The 21,363-nt window shown below is 48.3% G+C and overlaps 1 protein-coding gene across 1 annotated transcript in view; it reads right to left on the bottom strand.

Annotated features, from left to right (window-relative positions):
- ADGRG4 (adhesion G protein-coupled receptor G4) overlaps window positions 1-6,692 on the bottom strand; it is a 49,898-nt gene extending 43,206 nt beyond the window's left edge. The window contains exons 1-2 of the mRNA XM_090060015.1: window positions 6,602-6,692; window positions 2,739-3,359 (exon numbers count right to left, since the gene is read on the bottom strand). Coding sequence (XP_089916141.1) covers window positions 2,739-3,359; window positions 6,602-6,692 — 712 coding nt within the window. The remainder of the gene's footprint in view (window positions 1-2,738; window positions 3,360-6,601) is intronic.
- Window positions 6,693-21,363: the final 14,671 nt, after the last annotated feature.

The following is a 21,363-nucleotide window of genomic DNA, read 5'->3' as shown; positions in this document are numbered from 1 at the left end:
CTTGCTGGCAGGGGGCCCAGCGGGTCAGCCTGCCAGCCCAGGGGCATGATGCTGCCCCCTGTGCCCCCACCCAGCCAACCCCGTTAGCATCAACATGTGCCTTGTGGCGCACACAACTACTCTGCTGTACTTGTCTGGGGCAGTACTGTCCTACAGTGGAGTTAATTAACTTACCGCATGCTACTATGGTCATATGTGTAGATAGTGACACTTTACATCAGAGCTAACTAGTCAGAGCTGTAGTAAAGCACATGTGTAGATACCCCAGGGGTTAGGTCACTCCACACATGCCCTGTGTCTAATGCGTCTGCTACTTGCCACTGTCAGAGAGGCCGAGGGGCTGGGGGGACCCTTGTTCTGACACCGCACAGCATTTCTTGTTGTCAGGGACTCTGGTCAAGCAGGCCTGGCAGGGCCAAGCACAGGAGTTACCATGCCTGTCCCTGATCTCTGGCTAATGGGGCTAACCCAGTTCTCTGCAACCAGGTTGGCTGCTGGAAGCACCACTCATCCCTTTTAAATCCACCTGCCGCCTCGGGCTTGCAAGCGTGTCTTCATACAGCCTCAGTCTGTTCTGGCAAGTCTCGTGTTCACAGCTCTCCCTGGTTCTCCTGACTTCTGGCTGGGCTTTGGCTTTTCTTGACCCTGATCTTGGATCTCCCCTGAAACTCGGCACTGGTTCTGCTCTCTGCTTTTCTTAGCATCCTGACTTGGTTTGGCTTCCTGGACCCTGATCTTGGATTCTCCAAAACTCAGCACTGGCTCCCTGACCCACGGCTCCTGACCTCAGCTTACATCTTGGATCTCTTAGTAACCTGTGTACCTGCCCTGCTAACCTCCTAGTTGCCCCCAAGGCCTATCCACAGGCCTGGCTACCTAAATCCTCACCAAACCCTCACACTTACATTCACCCATGTGCCCTTGATTACTATGAATAGTGCATACAAATTAGAGCTTACGGAAATGTGAACGTCGGGCCAGCCAGCCACGTGCACACATCTTAGCATGTATAGCGGTACCATTCACTGCTATCCCAAACGCATCTCCCCGTTTCTATTTAGGGGCTATCAGTACAGTGGACTGCTCATAAATTTCAGCTGGGTGAAGCAGGGAGGATATTTATAGCATATGTGAAGGTCTATCCAAAATGTGATATACAGCAGGCTCACAACCATGATTCAGCTCTACAACCTTCCCCATATCTAGGATTAAAAAACTGTAGCTGCTGCAGCCTTTCTTCAGGAAAGCAGGATTCCTGACCTTTACCCTAACAAAATACTTATCTCAAGCCTGGTGACATTATAGATGGGACATTACAGGCCTGTCATCAAGGTAGCACAACCCTTCCCATTATAAGGCCCTGTTTTTAGTTGCTTGTAACTTGGCCAGACTTCAGCCATTTAGGCTGAAATTTTGCATGCAGGGTTGTCTGGTCACAAAATTACATGTGCAGTTAGCGCTTAGCTTCTGAGGATCAGATTAAGGGGAAATTTCATAGATTTCGTAGACATCAGGGCTGGAAGGGACCTTGGGAGATCATCGAGTGCAGCCCCCTGCCCAAAGGGCAGGAAGTCAGCTGGGGTCATAGGATCCCAGCAAGATAAGCATCCAATTTACTCTTGAAGGTGTTCAGTGTAGGTGCTTGAACCACCTCCGCTGGCAGACTGCTCCAGACCTTGGGGGCTCGGACAGGAAAGAAATTCTTCCTTATGTCCAGCCTGAAACGGTCTTGCAGGAGTTTGTGACCGTTCGACCTCGTCATCCCTTGGGGCGCTCTGGTGAACAGACGTTCCCCCAGATCCTGGTGGTCACCCCTGATAAACTTATAGGTGGCCACCAGATCACCCCTGAGCCTGCGCTTTTCCAGGTTAAAGAGTCCCATGGCTCTCAGCCTGTCATCGTGAGGTCTGTTTTCCTGACCTCTGATCATGCGCGTGGCTCTCCTCTGGACTCTCTCAAGCTTCTCCACATCCTTTTTGAATTGTGGAGCCCAAAACTGGACGCAGTACTCCAGCTGCGGCCTCACTAAGGCCGAGTACAAGGGGAGAATGACGTCCCGGGATTTGCTCGAGAAGCATCTATGGATGCAACCCAGCATTTTGGTCGCTTTACTAGCTGCAGCATCGCATTGGAGGCTCATGTTCATCTTGTGGTCAATGATGACCCCCAAGTCTTTTTCTTCTGTAGTGCTAGCCAGCGTAGCGCTGCCGAGCCTATAAGGGTGCTGCAGGGTTTTCTTCCCAAGGTGGAGAACCTTGCATTTTTCGGTGTTAAACACCATCAGGTTCTTGTCCGCCCATTTCCTGAGCCTGTGCAGGTCAGCCTGGATCGCCTCTTTTTTTCCCCTGGAGAAAACTTCTAGGGAGTTTTGTTTGAGCAGCACCCTGTTATTTAGCAGGGGGTTGCCTTGTGTCTGTGCCATGTTTCTTTCGTGCCCAAATTTGGCCATTTTATCGCTCTTTGCCCGTGCACAGTGACTTGAGGAGCAGACTCCCCAGAGGGTCCTGTCCCCACTGAGCAGGGCTGAGTATCTCACAACCAGTGCTGGCCACACAGCGCCGGCAGCCCAAGGCTGCAGGGGCTCAGAAGGACCTTCCCACTTGCATTTGGTTCCTCTGCCAGCAAATATCCTGGTAAAGTGTGTGTCTCATTGCCCCCTCCAAAACTGGTTTATTTTGTGGACGGCAGCCTCCTCTCACTGTCAGCTAGCCCAGGTGACAACAAAGCAAGACACTCACCGCAGCGCAGGTGATGGTCGGTGAGTGGAATGATGCTGTCCAAGTCCCAATACTCTGTGTTCCAGCTAACGACGTTTCCCTGGGAGCAGTTCATTAGCTCCTCCTGCTTCAAGACCCTGTCCCACATTTGGAAGTAGTACAGGTTGCCGAGAAAGCCGGTGTTCACCTGCACAATGATGGACCCTCCCTGGTTTTTGTGCAAATACCCCAGCATCAAGCTGCCCTTCGGCCTCAGGCACTTGGTACTGTTCATGGCCTCCTTCCCCAAGTGCTGCCCATTGTTGTAGACCTGCAGCAGCCCCTCCTTGCTGTCCCACGTGCAGCACACACTATGCCATTCGAAAAGAGTTAAGTCAAGCTTGATTTCTCTGGTGGTGCCAAAGAGATACAACTTCAGATGCTTGTTTTCCCCAGAGAGCCCGAGCTCTGCATCATGGATGTTGGTGGAGTTGTTGCTTATATCGTATGAAAAAGCTGTCCAAACACTGACATTTGTAGTCCTGTTTAGATCAATGCACACAGTGAACTGGCAGAGCTGGGGGATGCTGGCGCTGGCCAGGGATATATACTTCTGATACTTCCACGATACATCCAGCTTTTTCCCTCGCAAAGAACTGGTTTCTGTAAAAATGGGGGGAAAGGGAAGGGGAAGAGAAAGTGTCAATTTTCAAAGAGAAAACGTGGCCTCATCAGGATAATTACTGCATGTATATGGGTTGTACTCATCATATGACAGCAGTTTATTTTGCAAGTCATTCTATTCAGTAATATCACAAGACGATCAAAAAATTAAAGGTTTCTCCTATTTCTAGTTGCTACTCCCTTTGAAATGCAAAGTGCGGGCCTCCTACACCACCAACAGCCAGTGCCTAAATGCCTGATTAAGCAAGAGAGAAAAAAACAAATGGTTTTTAAAACCTGCTAAACAATCGGGCAGAGATTTCAGTTCTGGATTTCAAATACCCCCACGTCAGCCTGGGGGTTTGGTTCAGAAGTCTTAGTGACACCCACTCTGAAGGTAAAAACTGTTTGCTAAGTTTGGTTCCTAGCTGGAAGATAGGCTGGTATCTAGCCACACGGACCTGACTCTCTGTTCCTCAATGGACACTGTACACTGTGACACAGAAAGTCCATAGAAACTTCTGGTTTCAATGCCCTTTTCATCATTAGCAAGGTAGACTCAATAAAATCATGGTACACTAGGACTGGAAGGGACCACATGAGGTCTCCAGTCCAGCCCCCTGCTAAAAAAAACCCACTCAGTGACATGTCTGTCTAAGCTGCTCTTAAAAGCACCCAGGGCTAGTGATGCCACAACCTCTGCGGGCCTGTTCCAATGCCTAACCTCTGCCACAATGAGAAAGCTATTCCTAACCTCCAGCCTAAATTTCCTTAGCTGCTTTTTAAGGCCATTGCTCCTTGTCCTGTCTCCTGCAGCCACAGAGAAAAATCTATTTCTATCCTCCATATAACCCCACAACCCCTCAGTCTTCTCTTCCCCAAATTAAATAATCATAGCTCTTTCAGCCTCTCCACATATGCAGAGGGACTTCGTTCAGAGGTGCCTGTGGGCTGAGGCTTTTCTTTATTGGATCTTCCTGGAAATTTTTTAACTCTCATGTAAACAAATGAGCCCATTGTTGTGCTAGGATCATCGACTCCAGTGCGAAGATACCTAGGCTAGGGTTTGTAACGATGATAGTAACTGTAAGAACAGGGCCTTTTGCCAGGACTGCGAAGAGTTTGTTGGGACGGTGCTTTTTTTAATAATTCTTTAGTCAGTCCTTTTGCGTGTAGTACTCTCCGCAGGTCTGGAACAACTTGCCTGCTCAGCCCTGGCTCTGCAAGCCAAGAGTACTACTTAACATACCGGGGTAGGCACACTGAGTGGAGGCCAAGGAGTGACTGCAATGCTGGAGCTGGGATGTAGCTGAGAGACACAAGAACAAACGTTAAACCAGCTAACTCAGGGATCTGAAGCAGCTGAGCAGCTCCTTTACATTGCAGATATAATCCGGCCCCTCTATGGTGTAAGACCTAAGGACGATGAAACTGAGACTACTAGAAGCACAACTCAAGATGCCCTTGTCCTGCTGAGTTGCCTCTTCAATTTATATTTTACTCACGCGTTTACATGTGTTTCATTAATTAAAGATTTATTCCTTGAGGAAGAGAAGCGCCATGAGGATGAAGCCTTTATTACCATAACTTAGTGTTGTTTTTCTAAGCCTGGTCCCTAGTGACATCAATTACACTAACCCCTGATTGCCAGCCATATAAAGCCAGCATTGTAAATCTCTTCAGATAAACCAGACCTGTAAATCTCAAGTGATTATTTGCACTTCTAATAAAGGCTACGCACGTCACGAACCTGCGAAAGCAGCAGACACTTCTCCCATCTGCTACATGCACTTCAAATCAGAAGCAGGCGATGAATGATTGATTTGCAGAGCCTAATTCTGTAGAGTCAACCAAGAATGGTACGCGGCTGTTCTAGCAAAACCCCTTTCTCCCAACATGGACAGACAGTACCAGCTCAGATAAAGAAGAACAGCCTGCTATCTAAGGTTGGTCCCTGCTTTCCAAAGCCCAGCATCACTGAACCCTTCATCAAGTCCTAGCCTCCCAGTCCTTATTCTGATCTCGCTTTCATCAGTGCAGCTCCACGGGCACCAGAAACGGTTCCACTTTTCCATTGCAGTGCCAAGGCCTAGATGTTTTCCCCGTATGGATTTAGCTGGGGGTGAGAGGTCCCAACTTTGTGGAGTGGGTTAGTGGTTTAGCAGTGACAGGAACATCAGTTGGACCATTTCATGGGATGCATTTAAAAGCTGGAATTTCCCTTGCTCTTGGAAAGCCAAAATAAGCAAAGGAAATAAGCACAAGTAGCCCTGAAAACAATTTTTGTTCTGCTGGAGCATCAGGAGTGGGTGGCCCAGTGTCTAGGGTGCTCCCGAAACAGAACGTGCAATGGCTGGCTCAGCGAGGGGTTTATTTGAAGACAATCTGGTGCAGCTCTTAGCTTTCATCTTCCCCCAGGACACTCTGAAGGCAGCAAACATATACATTATGGTGAGATTTGTGGTGTCACTCTGTGGTGACATAAAGGACTGGACCCATGCAAAGATGTAGAAGTGTAAGGAAACTTCAGCAAGCACTTGACCTCCAGCTATAGCCATAGCTGTGAAGTAGCCAAAAATAGTTATTTACTTCCTGCTACGTGCTGGCTCAGATTATTGTGCCAGTGGACGGCAACCATTGCGATTGGTTTTCCCCATCTGTGCTATGTGCAGGAGATGCAACGTCTTGGCAGAGCTGCAGGGGCAGAAGGGATGGAAGGAGCCTGCCCAGGGAAGAAGGATGTGAGGTAGGGAATGGACAAGGAGGCTTAGCGCTTGGTTGTCTGCGTTCGAAGGGGGAGATACAAGCGTGGAGAGGGATAAGCAGGGGTGAGACAGCCAGGACAACAAGAAAGTGCTTTCGTGGCTGGGTGAAAACCAAAGACTTGCACCTTCCCAGAGAGAAACAGATCGTGCCAATGCAGCTGCAGGATTTGCTCACAGCCAACAGAGGCTAGCTCCTGCCATGCGCGGAGGTTGCCAACACGGCCAGAGCAAGCCAGGAAATGGGCAGGTCTGCACAGCTGGTGCTGGGCAGGGTCTGTGGCAGTGGGAAGCACTTTTCTACCTCCTCACAGCAGGCACAAAATCTGCCTCGTTCAGCTGCCACCCACCCCTTCCTCCCCTGGCCATGCTAGGAGCACTCTTCCTGCTTGCACCCGAGCAGAGGTGCTTTGCTTGCCCCCTCCCAGCCCCTTGTGCGCCCACTGGAAGATGTAGCCCCCGGGATGTGTTCACAGGTACCTGAGAGCAGGAAAAGACTGGCGGTAACAACCAGGCCACGGAGCAGCTTGTCAGGAAAGCCTTGTCCCCGAGCTCGCACGTGCCTCTTCATTCTCTAGGCATGTTCTGAAAGAGAGATGGCAAAACTCACGGATTTACTGCCCGGTCTGGCTGAGCCATTAGAAGCGCTTCAAGCCAATGACTGAACAACATCAGCCTCATTTCACAGGTGGGGGAAAAAGTGAAGCACAGAGAACAGAGGCGACTGGCTCAGGATCGTACTGGGAGCTGGAGGCTGTCACAAAAAGGGAACCCAGGAGTCCTGGCTGCCAGTCCTCTGCCCTGGCCACGTAGACATGCTGCCTCCTCACAAAGCAAAATATATCCCTGTCTCACATCTTCAAAAAGAAGTGTTCCTGATTCCACTTGGGACAATACTGTAAGAATTCTGTCAGCTACATTGATTGGTATTTAATTCTCATTAGCAAGATTCATATTTACTGTGTCTGTTTAGGCTGGCATTTTTACAGGTGCCCAGGAGGCTTAGGCACCCAGTTGCCATGAAACTGCAGCATTCTCTTAGGTTCATTTGCAAATCCCAGCCAAAATGTCTAAATTTTTAAGGCTATTGATAATGGTGTACGCCCTACAGATGTCATGTGCCCAGAAGACATCTAGAATACAGTTTCTTGCCAAAATGCAAATGCATTTTTTACTTAGATCAGTGGTTTTCACCCTTTTTCCATTTGCAGACCCCCTTGGAAATTTCAAATGGATATGCAGACCCTCTGAGTCGTAAGTGTGGGTATTCACATACTTTTGGTTGGTCATAGTCAACTTTTGCAGACTCCTTAGACGTCATCTCCAGACCCCCATGGGTCTGCAGACCACAGGTTGAAAACCTCTGACTTAGATCATTGTTCTTTGATCTGCAACTATTTAAATTGCTATTAGCAAATAATTTGTGTTACCAAAAAGACACACTCCTGGTTCTTCATTTTAAATCTAACCAAGGCTGCCCTCATCGGAGACCTGCTGGCTGGTGGGTCCAATGTGTTACATGAACAGATGTGATAAAGTATCCAAGCATTCCTGACAACATTACTGGGTAATTACACCAACACAGAGTCAAAATTACTGGTTAGGGTCACATGCACAAATATATGTCATGCTGATACCTAAAACCTAGCACCTCTGTCACCAAAGGTGAAGCTCTCCCTTGGGTCTTAGCAGCAGCCTGCTTGTTCTCCCTGTCTGACACACCAGACTAGCAGTATCTGTACCAGCACCATGGCACTTCGTATGTGAGCTGCCCCTGGGGCCACTGCCCACAGAAAATTGTGTCTCTAGACACCAGGAACTTGCCTCTGCTCTTGTCTCAGGCAAAATGTCAGTGACTTCAAAAGCCCCAAGCATTTTGGAAGTCAGACCTATTCTCTAGGTTCCTGAACCAGGACAGAAACTTCAGATAGACGTGAGTCAAGCAAAACCATCTGAGGTTGATGGTTCAATTGTGAACACAGTCGAATCAAATGTGACTATTTGATTCAACTGTGTGAACACATTTACTTTGGTTTTGAAGAAGTTCAGTTCTGATTAGTTCTCAGCCAACTCCCCCTAAGCTCAGAAAAGCCTGGTGCACAAGCACATCCACACCGCCCTTTGCCCCCGTGACAAAGCTGGCTTAGTTAAAATAGTGCAAGCCCCTGCTTCCTATGGTGCTTTCAAGTTCAGGTTTCTCTCCTGGTCCTGAGGCCCTGTGAATTGTTGGCACCTTTTCCATTCACTCCAGTAGGAGTGAAAGAGACTCAGCACCTTCCAAGTGCATTTGTCACATTGCAGGATTGAGCCATAATTAAGAACGTAGCATTTAAACTGACTTGTAAAGTGTGGGCCAGGTCCAAGCTAGCATAAATATGAGTTGCTCCATTAAAATCAGTTCCTTGGATAGAACTGAATTAGATCGCACCTGTTGCAGATCTTATTCTGTATTCTCAACTAGCATTCCTTGCAGACAGATCGTTAAGAAAACAGCAAATTGTCCCTGTACAACCAAGCATGCTACATATAAGATTCAGTTCAATAAACTGAGCTAACAGTAGACGTCAAAGCAGTTATGGTTAAAAGAATAGATTTATAAGGTTTAAACTGTAGTTTAAAAGCTTTTACAAAATGCAGGGACTAGAAGACGAGGGAATACAAGCATCTTGCATAAACAGCCACCCTTACACAGTTGAAAGGGTTCATATTTGCTTATAAAATATACTCATTGCAAGAGGTATTTCAAAAACTCACCTGGCTGGCAGACAGCAAATAAAAGTCCAGACAGATTTTTGCCAAACACTGCTCGTGTTTCACTCTCTCAGGCAAGAGTACATTTTGGGGGGCAAGGAGAAAGTCCAAAGGGTCACCTGGAAGCTTTCAATGGATCCTTGCTTGAAAGGGAGGCTATTTCCCCTTTGCAGTCTCACTCCTGAAGGTGACTGAAACAATACACTGCAGTAACCAGCCTGCCTGGCTCACCTTCTCCTTTATTGTATTCGCCGCAGGTTGATGACTCTTGCAACACCTTTCATTGACAAACCATTGGGTCCTGCCCTGTAGCCCACAGGACGTCACAAGCATATGCGTCCCTCTGCAGGGAAAATTTGGTGGAAGTGTGAGAGCGAAGTCCAGACCTCCTGTTAGCAAATGTGCAAGTAAAGGCAGGCGAGTTGGGGTGGATCTCTTCTGGCTGTTGCAAAAGTGTCAGGAGCACGAGTATTACCTTTAATATCTCTTCAGCAGGTTTCCAGCCTCACCTGTGCATCTCTGTGGGGTCCTCACATGGACCTCCTTCTCTTTCCAACACCTCTCTTACCAGCCCTTGGTTCTAGAAATGTTTAATTTGGCCACTGGAAAATCCCTGCGTGAGAGGCGGAGAGCCACTGTGAGCCGATAGCAGCGAGTTACTTTACTCTGTGGCCATGCCATGAATGGCCAGGTGTCAGGTGCAGCACTGAGATTAGCCACATAACTTAGCTCAGGGTGGAGGCTGCTCTTGTCTGCCCTCTTGCCTGACCCAGGGCTTGGCCACTTTTACTTGGGAGTTTTTCTCCTTCTCTCTGGTCAGGATCCTTATCTTCCTCCTTCTCTTGTCAGGAGTGGGCTTTGGAGAAAGGGAGACTTAGAGCCCTGCAAAGAGTCCGAGTGGAGCCCGCCCATCTCTCCTGCTGGAGCGGATCCGACACAGAATGCTTTGTCTGTCACTCCCCAAAAAAGTCACTCTATGAGTCCTCGTCCCATGGCACCCAAGCAGGGAAGGGAGAGGAGAAAAGGGGCAGGCAAGCTGCCAAAGGGAGCCCAGAACTGCTCCTCACTCCCCACTCTGTGCCACCAGGAGACACAGCAGCTAAGTACAGACAGTCAATAAGCCAAAGGCTGAATCAATTTGGTCTTCACAGGTTAGTCTAAGCTGCGCAGACTGAACCGATAAGCAAGTGAGCAGACATTCACTTTTGATTCTGGAAATGCAGCTGTATCCTGCAACGGCCCAGGCCAGAAGCCGGGGGGCACTAGAGGACTCCTGCCTGCTCAGCTGGAGCAGACAGCCTGGATCAAGACTAGCCCACCCACCCTGCAAGGGACGGTTTGCAGGGAAGATGCAAAGCATCCTGGGATGTTGGGGGACTGTGAGTTAACTTGAATCTGGACGGGATCTGGGACAGAAATTCAATAACATGATTTAACTTAAATCAATTAAGTCTGATACAACATCCATCCAGGTTTATCTTAAACTGGTTTCGGCCATTTTGAAAGTGGTTTAGGTGCACTGAACTTCCACTGCTTACAGATTTGAACCAGTTTCTGATCACTTTTACCAGTTTACATGTAATTTCTGTCCCTAGCCAGGGTGCAGGGCTGGAGGGACCTGTGGTCTGACCCCCTGTAGCAGCTCTGATGTTTTTGCTTTGGTTTCCCCTAGACACCCTCACAAACCCACTGCCCTGGCTTCCCCCATCTGACCCTCTCCACACACCAGCTACTCCTCCTCAGACACCCTTCAGCTCCTACCCACCACCAAGAGCCAGTAAACCCTCCCCACCGCCCCCACCCCCCAATTCCTGCTGCTGCTACTGCTGCTGCTTCTCTGCCTCTGCTTGGGGTAGGGTCATTGGCCTTCAGCCAAAGTTTCTGTTCTTACACTAATTATTTGAAAGTATAGATCTAAAAAGCAGACAGCACTTCCCTTTCCCCTTCTCCTGTTCCCCATTGCTTGTTTTCCTGGTATTTAGTTTAGAGGCAGATCTAATCCAGGAATTCTTTTCATTGAGCTCTGCATTAATATGACAGTTCGTGGCCTGGAGTGCCTTGGCCATGCTAATTGTCATGACAAGTCCCACAAGGACTGCTACAATAACCACCAACCTCAGGCTCTCCAGTGTACAACCTCCTAGGGAAGTTTGAGAGCAAGATGCTTAAGGAGCATGTGGCAGAAAAAGTTAAACTATGTTCGTGTAACCAGGTGCACCTGAGTTCAGCATGGCCACTGCACGCAGCCTGAGCGTGGCCTTTGGGGCCCACTAGGACCTCTCACATACACACAACCTCTTAGGGAGTTTTTGCTCTTCTTTTGATATGCAAAGGTTGTTGCTGAGAAGTTGCTATGGAGATTTTTAAGATCTTCCAAACTGCTGTGTACTGTAATTACTTCTGCAAGCTTGTGTGCTGGGGAGCTCATATTCTCAAGATGAAGAGTGTGGGTGTCTGGCTCTCTAGAGTATTTTGCCACCCGTCATTTTATCAAAATGCAAAGATTCACGTACTCCTAGTCTTAATAGCTGCTTACAATTTCTAATACCCTCTCTCCTGGAACGGCTGTCATCTTCCCCAACTAACTCCCAGAATCATATTTTGTGTGTTAAATGGGTGATCTTTACAGAATACCTCAGTGTTTCAATATGCATCAGTCCATGGTGTTTGAAGAACATTTATTTCCCAGTTGGTCTCAGATTCCTTGATATTGTGACCATTTACATTTCTCTGTGATTAAGTTTCTGTGTGATTACGGTAGAGTTTTGTGGCACACGTTCCCTTTGGTTACCTGCTTCTGTCACGAATGATTGAATGGTGAAAGTACAGATGTTGGACAAGCAACTTGACTTCAATGTTCTCCATTTCTTCTAGCAGACTGATCCATCTTAGCTATACACCTATGCCCAGACACAATGCATCGTTAAAACAGAATTAAAGCAGCAAATACCAGTGTATAGATGGGCTTTAAATAGAAAGCACTGAGATCATTAAAGTTTGAAATAAACATCGTTAAAGGCTTGATTGAATGCGGGGGAGGGGGGATTGGAATTTGGCTCTAGGTTTCAACCCCAAACTTTAATATTAGTTTTGTCGTTTGATACGCATGCTCACATGCTCCTGGAAGCCGCATCCAAACAAGCATGGCTGCTCAAGCAAAGATTCCCCCCCTTCCCCTCTCCCACAGCATGGACCATACCCAGCATGTGGTATGCTAGCTAATGCTGAGAGGTGTCTGTGTAAGACAGAAAGGACAAAGGCAGACAGGACAGTGTTGTCTTAGGGCTTTTTAGACCTAATCAACAGGTAGCTGGTAATGTCCCTCCATTCGTTCCATGGAAAAAATTGTTTAAAAAGAGCTTGAACTAATGGGAGAGGATTTTGTTTACTTGATGGGGTGCTAAATGCTGTACTAGCAACTCCCTGCTGGCCTGGCCACACCCCCAGCCCCACCCCTCAGCTCAGTACTGCAAAAGGGAGGAAGGACTGCTCTAGCACCCTGCCCCCACCCCTGACTTCTAGCCTGAGCCACTGCAGGCATGTGCCTGCATTTCTTCAGTCCAGAAGTAATGTCTGTGTGGTTGCAAACCAGTTCAGCCTAGCCAGGTTAGACTAACCTACAAAGATTGAAGCAATTCAGGCTCAAGCTTTTTGAATGTCTGTCCTTAGCCTGGGAGATCCCAGGGTCAAAAAAACCCATGCCAAGAAAAAGTGGGGTAGCACATGTGGTGGCAGTGCGTGCACCCAGAACCAGAGCCTGGCCAACCAGGAGGCTTCCAGGACTCCAGATAAGACTGCTGGGGCCAGCACAGTTGTTGGTCCCAGCTTCTCATACCCCATCCGGGGTAACCTGCCACACGTTCCCCGGGGACAAGTAGCAGTAGCACAAGGTGTGGCATTGCTTCTTGTCCCTGGGGAAACAAATGTCCACGCTTGTCCGGACACACCCATAATGTCCATACAATGTCACAGCCCTGTTGCAGAGTCCACTGACCTCTTACCCACACTAAGCCACCACCACTGTAGATCAAAAGCTTTCTGACCCTCACGTACTATATGTATGCAGTATGAGCTGATATCCCACACTGTGGGCCTGAGGTCAGTGGATTTTGCATCAGACCATACCCCCTTTCCACTTATAGACTGATATAGAACCGCCGTAGAATAATGTCTAAGCCAAACATCCTCCACTCCACACACTTGCTGTAGGGCAGAGGTACGGACCCTAAAAATGATATAATAGTTGCTCGGTATGAAACGTAACATGCAAAGACAGCAAGTCCATACCCACAGGACCTGAACTGGCTAGGCTGTACATAACGTACCTTCCCACCTTTCCCTTGGGCTACTCATCTACTTCAACATGTGCTGAAGTACCTTGCTGGGCTGGGGCCCATCTCCAGAACAAATAGGGTGGATGGAAATTCAGCAGGACTGACCTCTGATTGCTAGCCTTCAAAGGGCTTAACGATTGCAGAAGTAGAGGTTATAAGTAATATATTAGATCATAAAAGGTAATCTTTTAGGTGAGTTATATTGTGATAGATTAGATTAGTTCACCAAAATGAAATATAGGAGAGGCAAGAGAAAAGGATTGACATTTTTATAGAGGAAAATGCTTTCACAATGCCTAAAGCCTGTAAAAAATCAAAATATATTCTGCAGCTCCTTGGTACTTGTTCCATACAAGATATTAGGGGGCAAATCATTTTCTGTTGAAAGTGTGAAATTTTCAGCCGCCTTCTAACTTTGAACAGAGTAAACCTATTACTCTATGGATGTTTGGATCCTGTAATAGTGGATTGTGGAAGGAATTCAGGCAAATCATTACAAACTTGCAGGTATTTAAGCATTATTCATTTAAGAATTTAAGCAATGAGAGTTTTTTGCATCCTTCAGCTGGATTTTAGCATGTCAGACTAATGCACCCTTAGGTACCAAGGAAAAATAATGCTGTGACTAATTCGCATGGTTACATCTCTCCTCCCTGACACGTCTTGTCCCTGCTTGTATGCCATATGTGGTCCGGATTCAAGGCTCAACACTGCATTTATCCCGTGACAGCACGTGCTGTACTGTAGAGCTAAATAGGGACAATGATGGCAGTTGAAAGTGAGAAACGTTATTCCCCAATGTATTCGTGGCACGTGTAGCAAAAGTGAGCTTTCAATGCTGTGACCAGAAAGATCTCTGCTGCTTCATTTTGTATCGCCAATAAACAGCTACGGTGCTTTGGCACAGTTCCTTGCAGGTGCCTTTTGAATGTGTCTCTTTGGGTGTGGGCAGACAGGCAAATTGCACCAGGTTAGGAGGAAGGGGGTATGCTGCATGCCAGCTGCTCCTCAGGAAGCTTTTCATGTGTCTACTCCAGGGGTGGCCAACCTGCAGCACCCATGCCAAAAGTGGTACAAGCAGCCTTTGTGTGTGGCTCGTGGCAGACTGGGGAGGGGACAGGCAGCACAGTGGTAGATAGGGCCGGGAGCAGATCGCAGAGCAGCAGAGCAGGCAGGGAGCACAGGGCAGGAAGCAAAAGGCAGGGCAGCAGCTCGGTTAGGGAATGCAGAGCAGGGAGCATAAAGAGCAGCAGATTACAGAGGGGGAAAGCATCAGAGGGCACTCAGGGAGGCTGTAGGGCTAATCTGTGGCACATCTGCTAGAAAGGTTGCCTCTGTGCTGCTCTATCCTGTCCCACAATACTGGGAATGAATCCTACGTTTGCAGTTTACCCCTGAAAGAAACAGTGCTAAATGACTGCCGTTCAGCTTCTGCTTACTGTGGGAAAGAGCAGACACGTGGGGCAGTTGTTGCAGAACGGCGAATATGTAGCAAGTGCTCTTCCCCATTTAACTTGACATCATTTGTTCATCCCTGGGATGCATGTTACCTTCCTTCAGTTATCCATTCTGGATCTGGTTTCCTGAGCTATGACGGGCAGAAGTTTTACTGTACTAGCCCTTTAATCATTGCAAAAAAAGTATTTTTTTTCCCTTTAAGTTCTCTATGGATACATGCAAAGGTATGTCACAGAAAGCCACTCTAGATCTGGCATAACTTTTGCACCTACTCTTTAATCTATGTGGGCCAAGATTGTGGTTCTGCGCATCCCATAAATCCCATAAATCTCCTCTAACAACCCTGAGCCGGTGCATGGGCCTGATGGGACCTTACCCAGCTAAATCAGTTTAGAGCTACCCCTGGGCTGCTCTAGACTGCATCTGGAGAGATAATCAGGGAGCCTTTCTCGTTATGCCCAGCCCACACAGGCTTGATCAGTAAGCTCTGCCTGTGTGAGCCACTTCGGCATCAACGCTGCCAGTCCCAGTTGACATAACAGTCTCTAACTTCAGGGTTAGTTAACAATGAGGGATCTCATGGCTGTTTTGACCCAGGGGCAGGAGGATGCTAGGAGGCCGTTAGCCTGATTGCTGGGACTGCTGGTGTGGAGAAGCACAGCTATGTATGCCAATGAGTTAGTGAGCTCGTACCGAAAACAGCTATCACCTAGCAACAGGTTCCCCCCGAGCTAGCTCCAGGCTGCAGCAGCAGCGCTCAGACTGCGAAAGGCAGGTACAAAACCCTGGATTCCCATCACCTGCCTGCCCCTGCACAGCCCTGCATTGCCACGTATCAGCGCAGACCCAGATCCTACTTTAAGCCACTTTGTGGGTGCTCTAAGTTGCATGAGCTCGCGAAAGCCCCGAGGGGCTCTGGTAGCTGTGGGCACTGGTGGCGTATGTGTGCACAGGCTGTGCCCTTTCCTCTTCATCCCCACTCCTGCCTGAAGTAAGGAATTGCTCTCAGAGGTGAGCAGAGAGCTCATCCATTCACTGCACCCCCAGGCCTCTTCAACACATCTGACAAGTCCTCCGCACTTTATAGCTGCCTGAGAGACCACTGGCCCCCTTCCCCTTCACCCTGCCCGCTGTAGTCCTGAGATGCATCTGGTGCAATTCATAGTTGGAAAAAAAAAATCTTGCTCTTCGGGCTGCTGCTGACTGATGGACACTGAAGCCGGTCGGCGGAGAACGCACATCAGGAGGTGGACATGGCTCGTGCTGGACAGCTGTTGGACCATCACAGCTGATGAAGATGAGGGCCAAACCCTATTCCACCTGTCACATGTCTCAAGCACCTAATGGGACTCTATTCTACCCCCTTCACGTTTCTAAAAAACTATTCCTATCAAACAAGGGTGGGTCCTCCTCCTCTTTGCTGCTCATTTGGGACTCGGACATAAGGGGGAGATGACAATTACTGCAGAAGCAGATGCCTTAATGGATTTTCAGGGACTTGAACAGAATAAAATAAAATCACACTGAGGTACCGCAGTCCATTTAAGATGTCCAGTAGCAGAATCTGTCCCCAGGTCCTCAGCTCCCCACTGCAGCTGCTTGCTCTGCATGGACATGGTGTAAGAATTTGAATAGTGCGATGCCTAGAAATCCTTGGCTTGAAGGACTCGAGGCAGGGTAGAGCCGGTGTCACTGATCCTCTACTGCAGCCTCAAATGTTTAAAGCATTTGAACACTGAATGTTCTCCAGAAACATGAGCAAACCAGCTGAGCCATATGGCATATTTTCTTACATATAACATGCCCCAGAATAAGACATGAATCTTGGTTTTGAATGGCGCAAAGAGGAAGAAAGATTTTTCCTTTTGATCCACTAAGGCCCCTGGCACGTGTTCATTTAATGCCATGATCGGGTTTGATCCCATCTTCCCAGCTGCTGGTTTCACAGGTGCCCCGGGAACAGAAACAAGCGGGTATACAGGTGGGGCTCCCAGCTGCACGCTTGCCTTTTTTTTAAAGGTCTGGGATGCACTGACCCCAGATAGGAGAGAAAGTCCCTGATGTCAAGCTCACAGCACTCCCCTTGCATCTGCCTTCAGGTGGGGGTGCTGGTCTAGGACCCAGTGGTATCCCAGCTCAATCTCACCATTTGGGGAAGGGCTTGAAGGCCAGTGAAAGGGGAGAGCTTTAGCCTGGACCATCAATGTACTCCAGCACCCACGGCCTGGGAATGGCCCCTTGGCTCTTGCCTCTGCGCAGGGAGCTGTCTCCATGTAACTGGCCTGAATGTCGCCCTTTGGAGTTATGGCCCTGGCAGGGATGATAGTGACTGGCACACTGAGGCCAACATGAATTGTGACACCAATGTCACAACTGATTTTACTGAGAGAACCTATTTATGGCCTGTGGAATTATGGATTGCGGAAAGAAACTGGTGTTTGAGACCTTGGAATAGGACATTTATTGCTCTAGTAGAGAAAGTTGGATTGGACTGTCCTTGGGGAAGATTTATTCACACTAGTGATGACACAGACACAGAGCGAGAATGAACCTAGAGGTAGGGGGCCATGGGGTGAGATGGAGGGAAGGGGCTTCATGTCTATAATGAGTTTGACATGAAATGCCAATGCATAACACCAGCTGATCTGCCCAACACCCAAACGGATGCCACGGGGGGGTGTACACGGCACAGAAGACCCATATAGAGATACCTGAGGTGCTTTAAAACAGTTATCTTGCGTAATGGAAGCAGGCTAGCTCAGTTAGCAGGGAGACTAAGTCCTGGGCTGGCAGCTCTTGCATCACTAGTGCTTCCAGTGCCCCAGCCAGCTCACTGAAACCTAGGTATCCCTCTCCCTTCTTCGGCAATCCCTCACAGTCAGGGATGACTGTCTTCCCACTGTTTCCATGGAAGACACCTGTGCATGACTTCTTTTATGGCGGAGAAGCTGCTTCCACACAGCTCTTGACAGATCCAAAGGCAACCGGGGATCTCATTCTGCTGCAGCCTTCATCCGCCTTCACAGCCGCTGAGAGTCTTCTTCCGCCTGCCCCACCATTGAGAACTTGTAGACCCATGGCTGGGGGCTGGGCAGGCTTATTATAGTGTCGACCTGTACTCACCAAAGCACCATCAAAGGATATGTGCATCTTTTCAGGAAGGAAACCATTGCCATCTGCTGTGCTCACCACATCCTAGTGCTTGGTCTGTGACTGCGTATTTGTCAGTGTTACCCCTGCTTATTTCACAGCTAAGCTTCCCCCCAGGTCATCCCACTATCCTCCACCTATGGATGCACCGGGTAGCAGTACAGCTCTGCCCCACAGAGGTATCCCTCTGTCCCTCTGTGTTGCTCCAAGTAGACATGCTGTAGGCCTGTGGTGGTTCTTTCTGAGGTCTGAGCGAACAAATAGTTTCATTGCTAAAAGTAATATCTTTAAGCCCCTGTGTTAACTATTCCTCGCCACCCCTCATTCTCACTCTCATCAAGTTCCTTGAAAGCAGATAGCAGGTGGGTAACAGGACCCCTGCAAGCAGCCCCTGCATCCAGCCACAGCTCTGCTTGCGGGGAGCCGTCTCTGGGCATGAAAGAACAGATCATTGCCCAGGGCCCAGGCATTGCTTGCCCTCTGAGCTTGCCATCAACTTGCCAACTAGAGCTGACTCTGATGGTGGTCAGTGATGAAGTCTCCCAGAAAGGAGCACGCTGCGACTGAGCAATTCATGTCTTGTAAACTCTGCCAGTCCCAGATGGTCTGGGTCAGAGACAAGCCACGGCCCTTAGTGCCAGGAACAGGGCTGCCAGATTCTTCCCCTTCTGCAGGGAACTTAGGTCGGGGACAGAGAAGAAACCCAGGAAGTAGCCACGTCAGGACAGGAGGCTGCGGGCAGGAGCTACCATTCTTCCCCCTGCAAACCCTGAGGGCAGGTGACTTTTTGGCAATTTGGCGCTGAATTTGGCAATTCCACCAGCTCCCAGCACCATGTCCTATTACCAGCCCTGCTTTTCCCAGGATCTTTCCGTATTAGCACCATGTCCGTGTTAGCGCTAGAATATGTGAAAATGAGCCTCATTCCCTTGCTGTAACACACAGTTCTCTGAAAGCAAGCTGGCATCTTATTTTGAGATGCTTTTGCAGGTCTGGTTTCCAAATGGCTCTGAGAAAGAAAGGAAAAAGAAGCATCTTTAAAAACAAATACTAATAGCTATTTGTTACTCAGAAGCCATTAAATTAAATGCTCCTTACTTGATATGAATTACGTATTGATTGACGCTCAAGGCAGAACATGCATCCAATTCAAGCAAATTACAATTGATCTCATCATGTGACTTGTTTTTCTGCTTGTTTTTCCCCACCGTAGGCAAAGCGGGGAGAAGACAAAAACGCAGGCAAGACGCCCATAATCAGAATGAGTGTAATCATTGCAAGCCTAAGACGTGCTGCTTCTTGATGAGAAAGAGGGGATGTTGGCAAAGCGACATGCAAATTGCACGAGTGAATGTGAATCATATCACATATCTGTCCCAAAGTGTCGAATGAGTTGTCTAAAAGGATGTTCAGCATGGCCACGAAGCCCACTGAGGCCATGGTTGTGGAGCTCCTCAGCAGACCAGCCACACAAAAGGCTCCAGGATGTTTAGCCCTTGGAGTGAGTGCCCAGACATATCCGCAGCTCTGTTGCCTGCGTAGTTGCAGTTGCCCTTTGGTGCACAAGCTCCAACCTAGAGGGATTCCTCCATGCCTTCAAGAGCATCATGCTAACAGCAGAGCAGAGACCATCAGGTGTCTGCAAGTGTGTTTGGTAGCGATTTGTGTGGGGCATGGGACTGGAGGGCATTGACTTCAGGCTCCATTGCAATGGAGGGGATATGACAAAACAAGGCCTGGTCCGGGGGTGGTGCTAACTAGCAGAGTTGCACTGAAATAGCATGGTTTCAGCTAGCCGAGGATCTGGCCCGTGGAACATGCCAGCTGGCTCCTTCCATTTTGTGGTGTGTCGCTGGGAGTCTGCCAAGACCCAGCTGCAAGTGATACAAGCTTTGACTCCCTTTCTTCAGGGTTTCTGAGTAAAAGCTATATGGTCTTACCTCCAGGCTCTGCAGATCCCCCATGCTCCTGCCTCCCTCACTGATCCCTTTTGAACTCTGCTTCCCCAAACACATGACCACAGACTTAATTCTGGCGGGTGCTACATGCAAGAAGCAATATAGGCAGCAGGCAGGTCTTGCATGGAAACAACAAGCCCATCTGTGAGATGGGACATCACCTTTCCCTGGTACTGGTACCTTGTTTCTAGCATCTCCAAGGCCTGAGTTCCTCCCAAGTGAATCCACAATGGGGCCTCCCTTTCTCCACTTGGATTAGCAATATCTCTGTCATGTAATCCATAGGTATTGTGAAGTGGACAGTTTCCCCAAGCTACCTGTGTTGTAGGTACAACGCTGTGCAAGTATACACCATCAAGCCAGACAGAAATCGTGCTTAGGCATGAAAGTTATGGGATTCCTTTCCCTGGAGGCACGCTCTGTAAGGCAGTTATAGTTATAAACACATTTGACTAAAGCAGATTTAACTAACACTTGTTGTCTGCATTAGCAGCACCTGTAGTTTCCTCTTTCCCATTCAGCGTAGAGAGTACTGCAGCTTTCCACCTGCCAAAGCCAATGTTTGGATTGCAGGCTTAGATGTCCCATGAGCAAAAATTTCAAAGGGGGGAGCATACAGGAAGCAACAAAGGAAGGGAGACTGAAGTCCACTGCTACAGGCTGAGACATAAGAACATCTGTATCAAGGGCCCAGATCTAAACAGGATAAAAGTTTAATTATGCTCAGCCCTGTATAGACTCACTGCCAGGGACAGTCCCTGCCCCAAAGCACTTGCAAATTTAGTTGAACATGCTTGATCCTGGTTCTCCTTTATACTGTGGCCTCTCTACAGCGGCAGTGGGGGGGAACATGTCCCATCCATCTCAGTACACTGGGGAAGCTAATGAGATGGCTTGGTCACTCATACGTGCATAAGAGTCTGTCAAGTGATGTACAAATAGCATCTGAGACCATTGTCTTTGGAGCATCAGTACATTGGAAATCCCAGAAGAAAAATTCTGTTGTGGTTAAACTTTATGGGTTTTCCACAAGAATTTGATGGGAAACTTCACTTTCTCTTACTTTTTAAACTTTTTTTCCCCTTTCTGGAGTAAAGTGATCAAGAAGAAAAGGGATAAAGTGGGAGTTTTCTTACTTGATCCAACTTCATATTTTCCCCCCTGCTGGGGCCTTGATACTTGGCCTCAGTCCAGTTTGGGCTCTTAAGCAAAAGTGGCAAGTCCACACAAGTGACTGACTCAAGTGTATCACAAGGCAGACTTCACATCCAGCACTTCAGAGCATAACAGTTGCCCTTCCTACTGGGGTACACATCACAAGGGTTTCCACCGTAAACAGATTTCCTTACTGGGTGATTGCAGTCTGTTTGTACAACACGGTAAAGAGATCATGTACTGGAACAACTCGTTGAAATGAAACCGCACAGTGATCTGTTTGTTCTTTTTGATATGACTCTGTCAAATGTTAACCGAGCTTTTTTTTTTTCCCCTTGCAATGTATTTGCGCTTGTCAAGAAACATAACACCAGCGGAATTACATTTATAGTTTATTTAGGTTTTAGGCCTCCCGTTGTTAGGGCTGAAACTACCC

The sequence above is a fragment of the Crocodylus siamensis genome, chromosome 8 (assembly GCF_052110815.1).
Source record: "Crocodylus siamensis isolate JL-2025a chromosome 8, ASM5211081v1, whole genome shotgun sequence".
Lineage (NCBI taxonomy): Eukaryota > Metazoa > Chordata > Crocodylia > Crocodylidae > Crocodylus > Crocodylus siamensis.
This window is presented reverse-complemented; position numbering and strand designations above follow the sequence as displayed.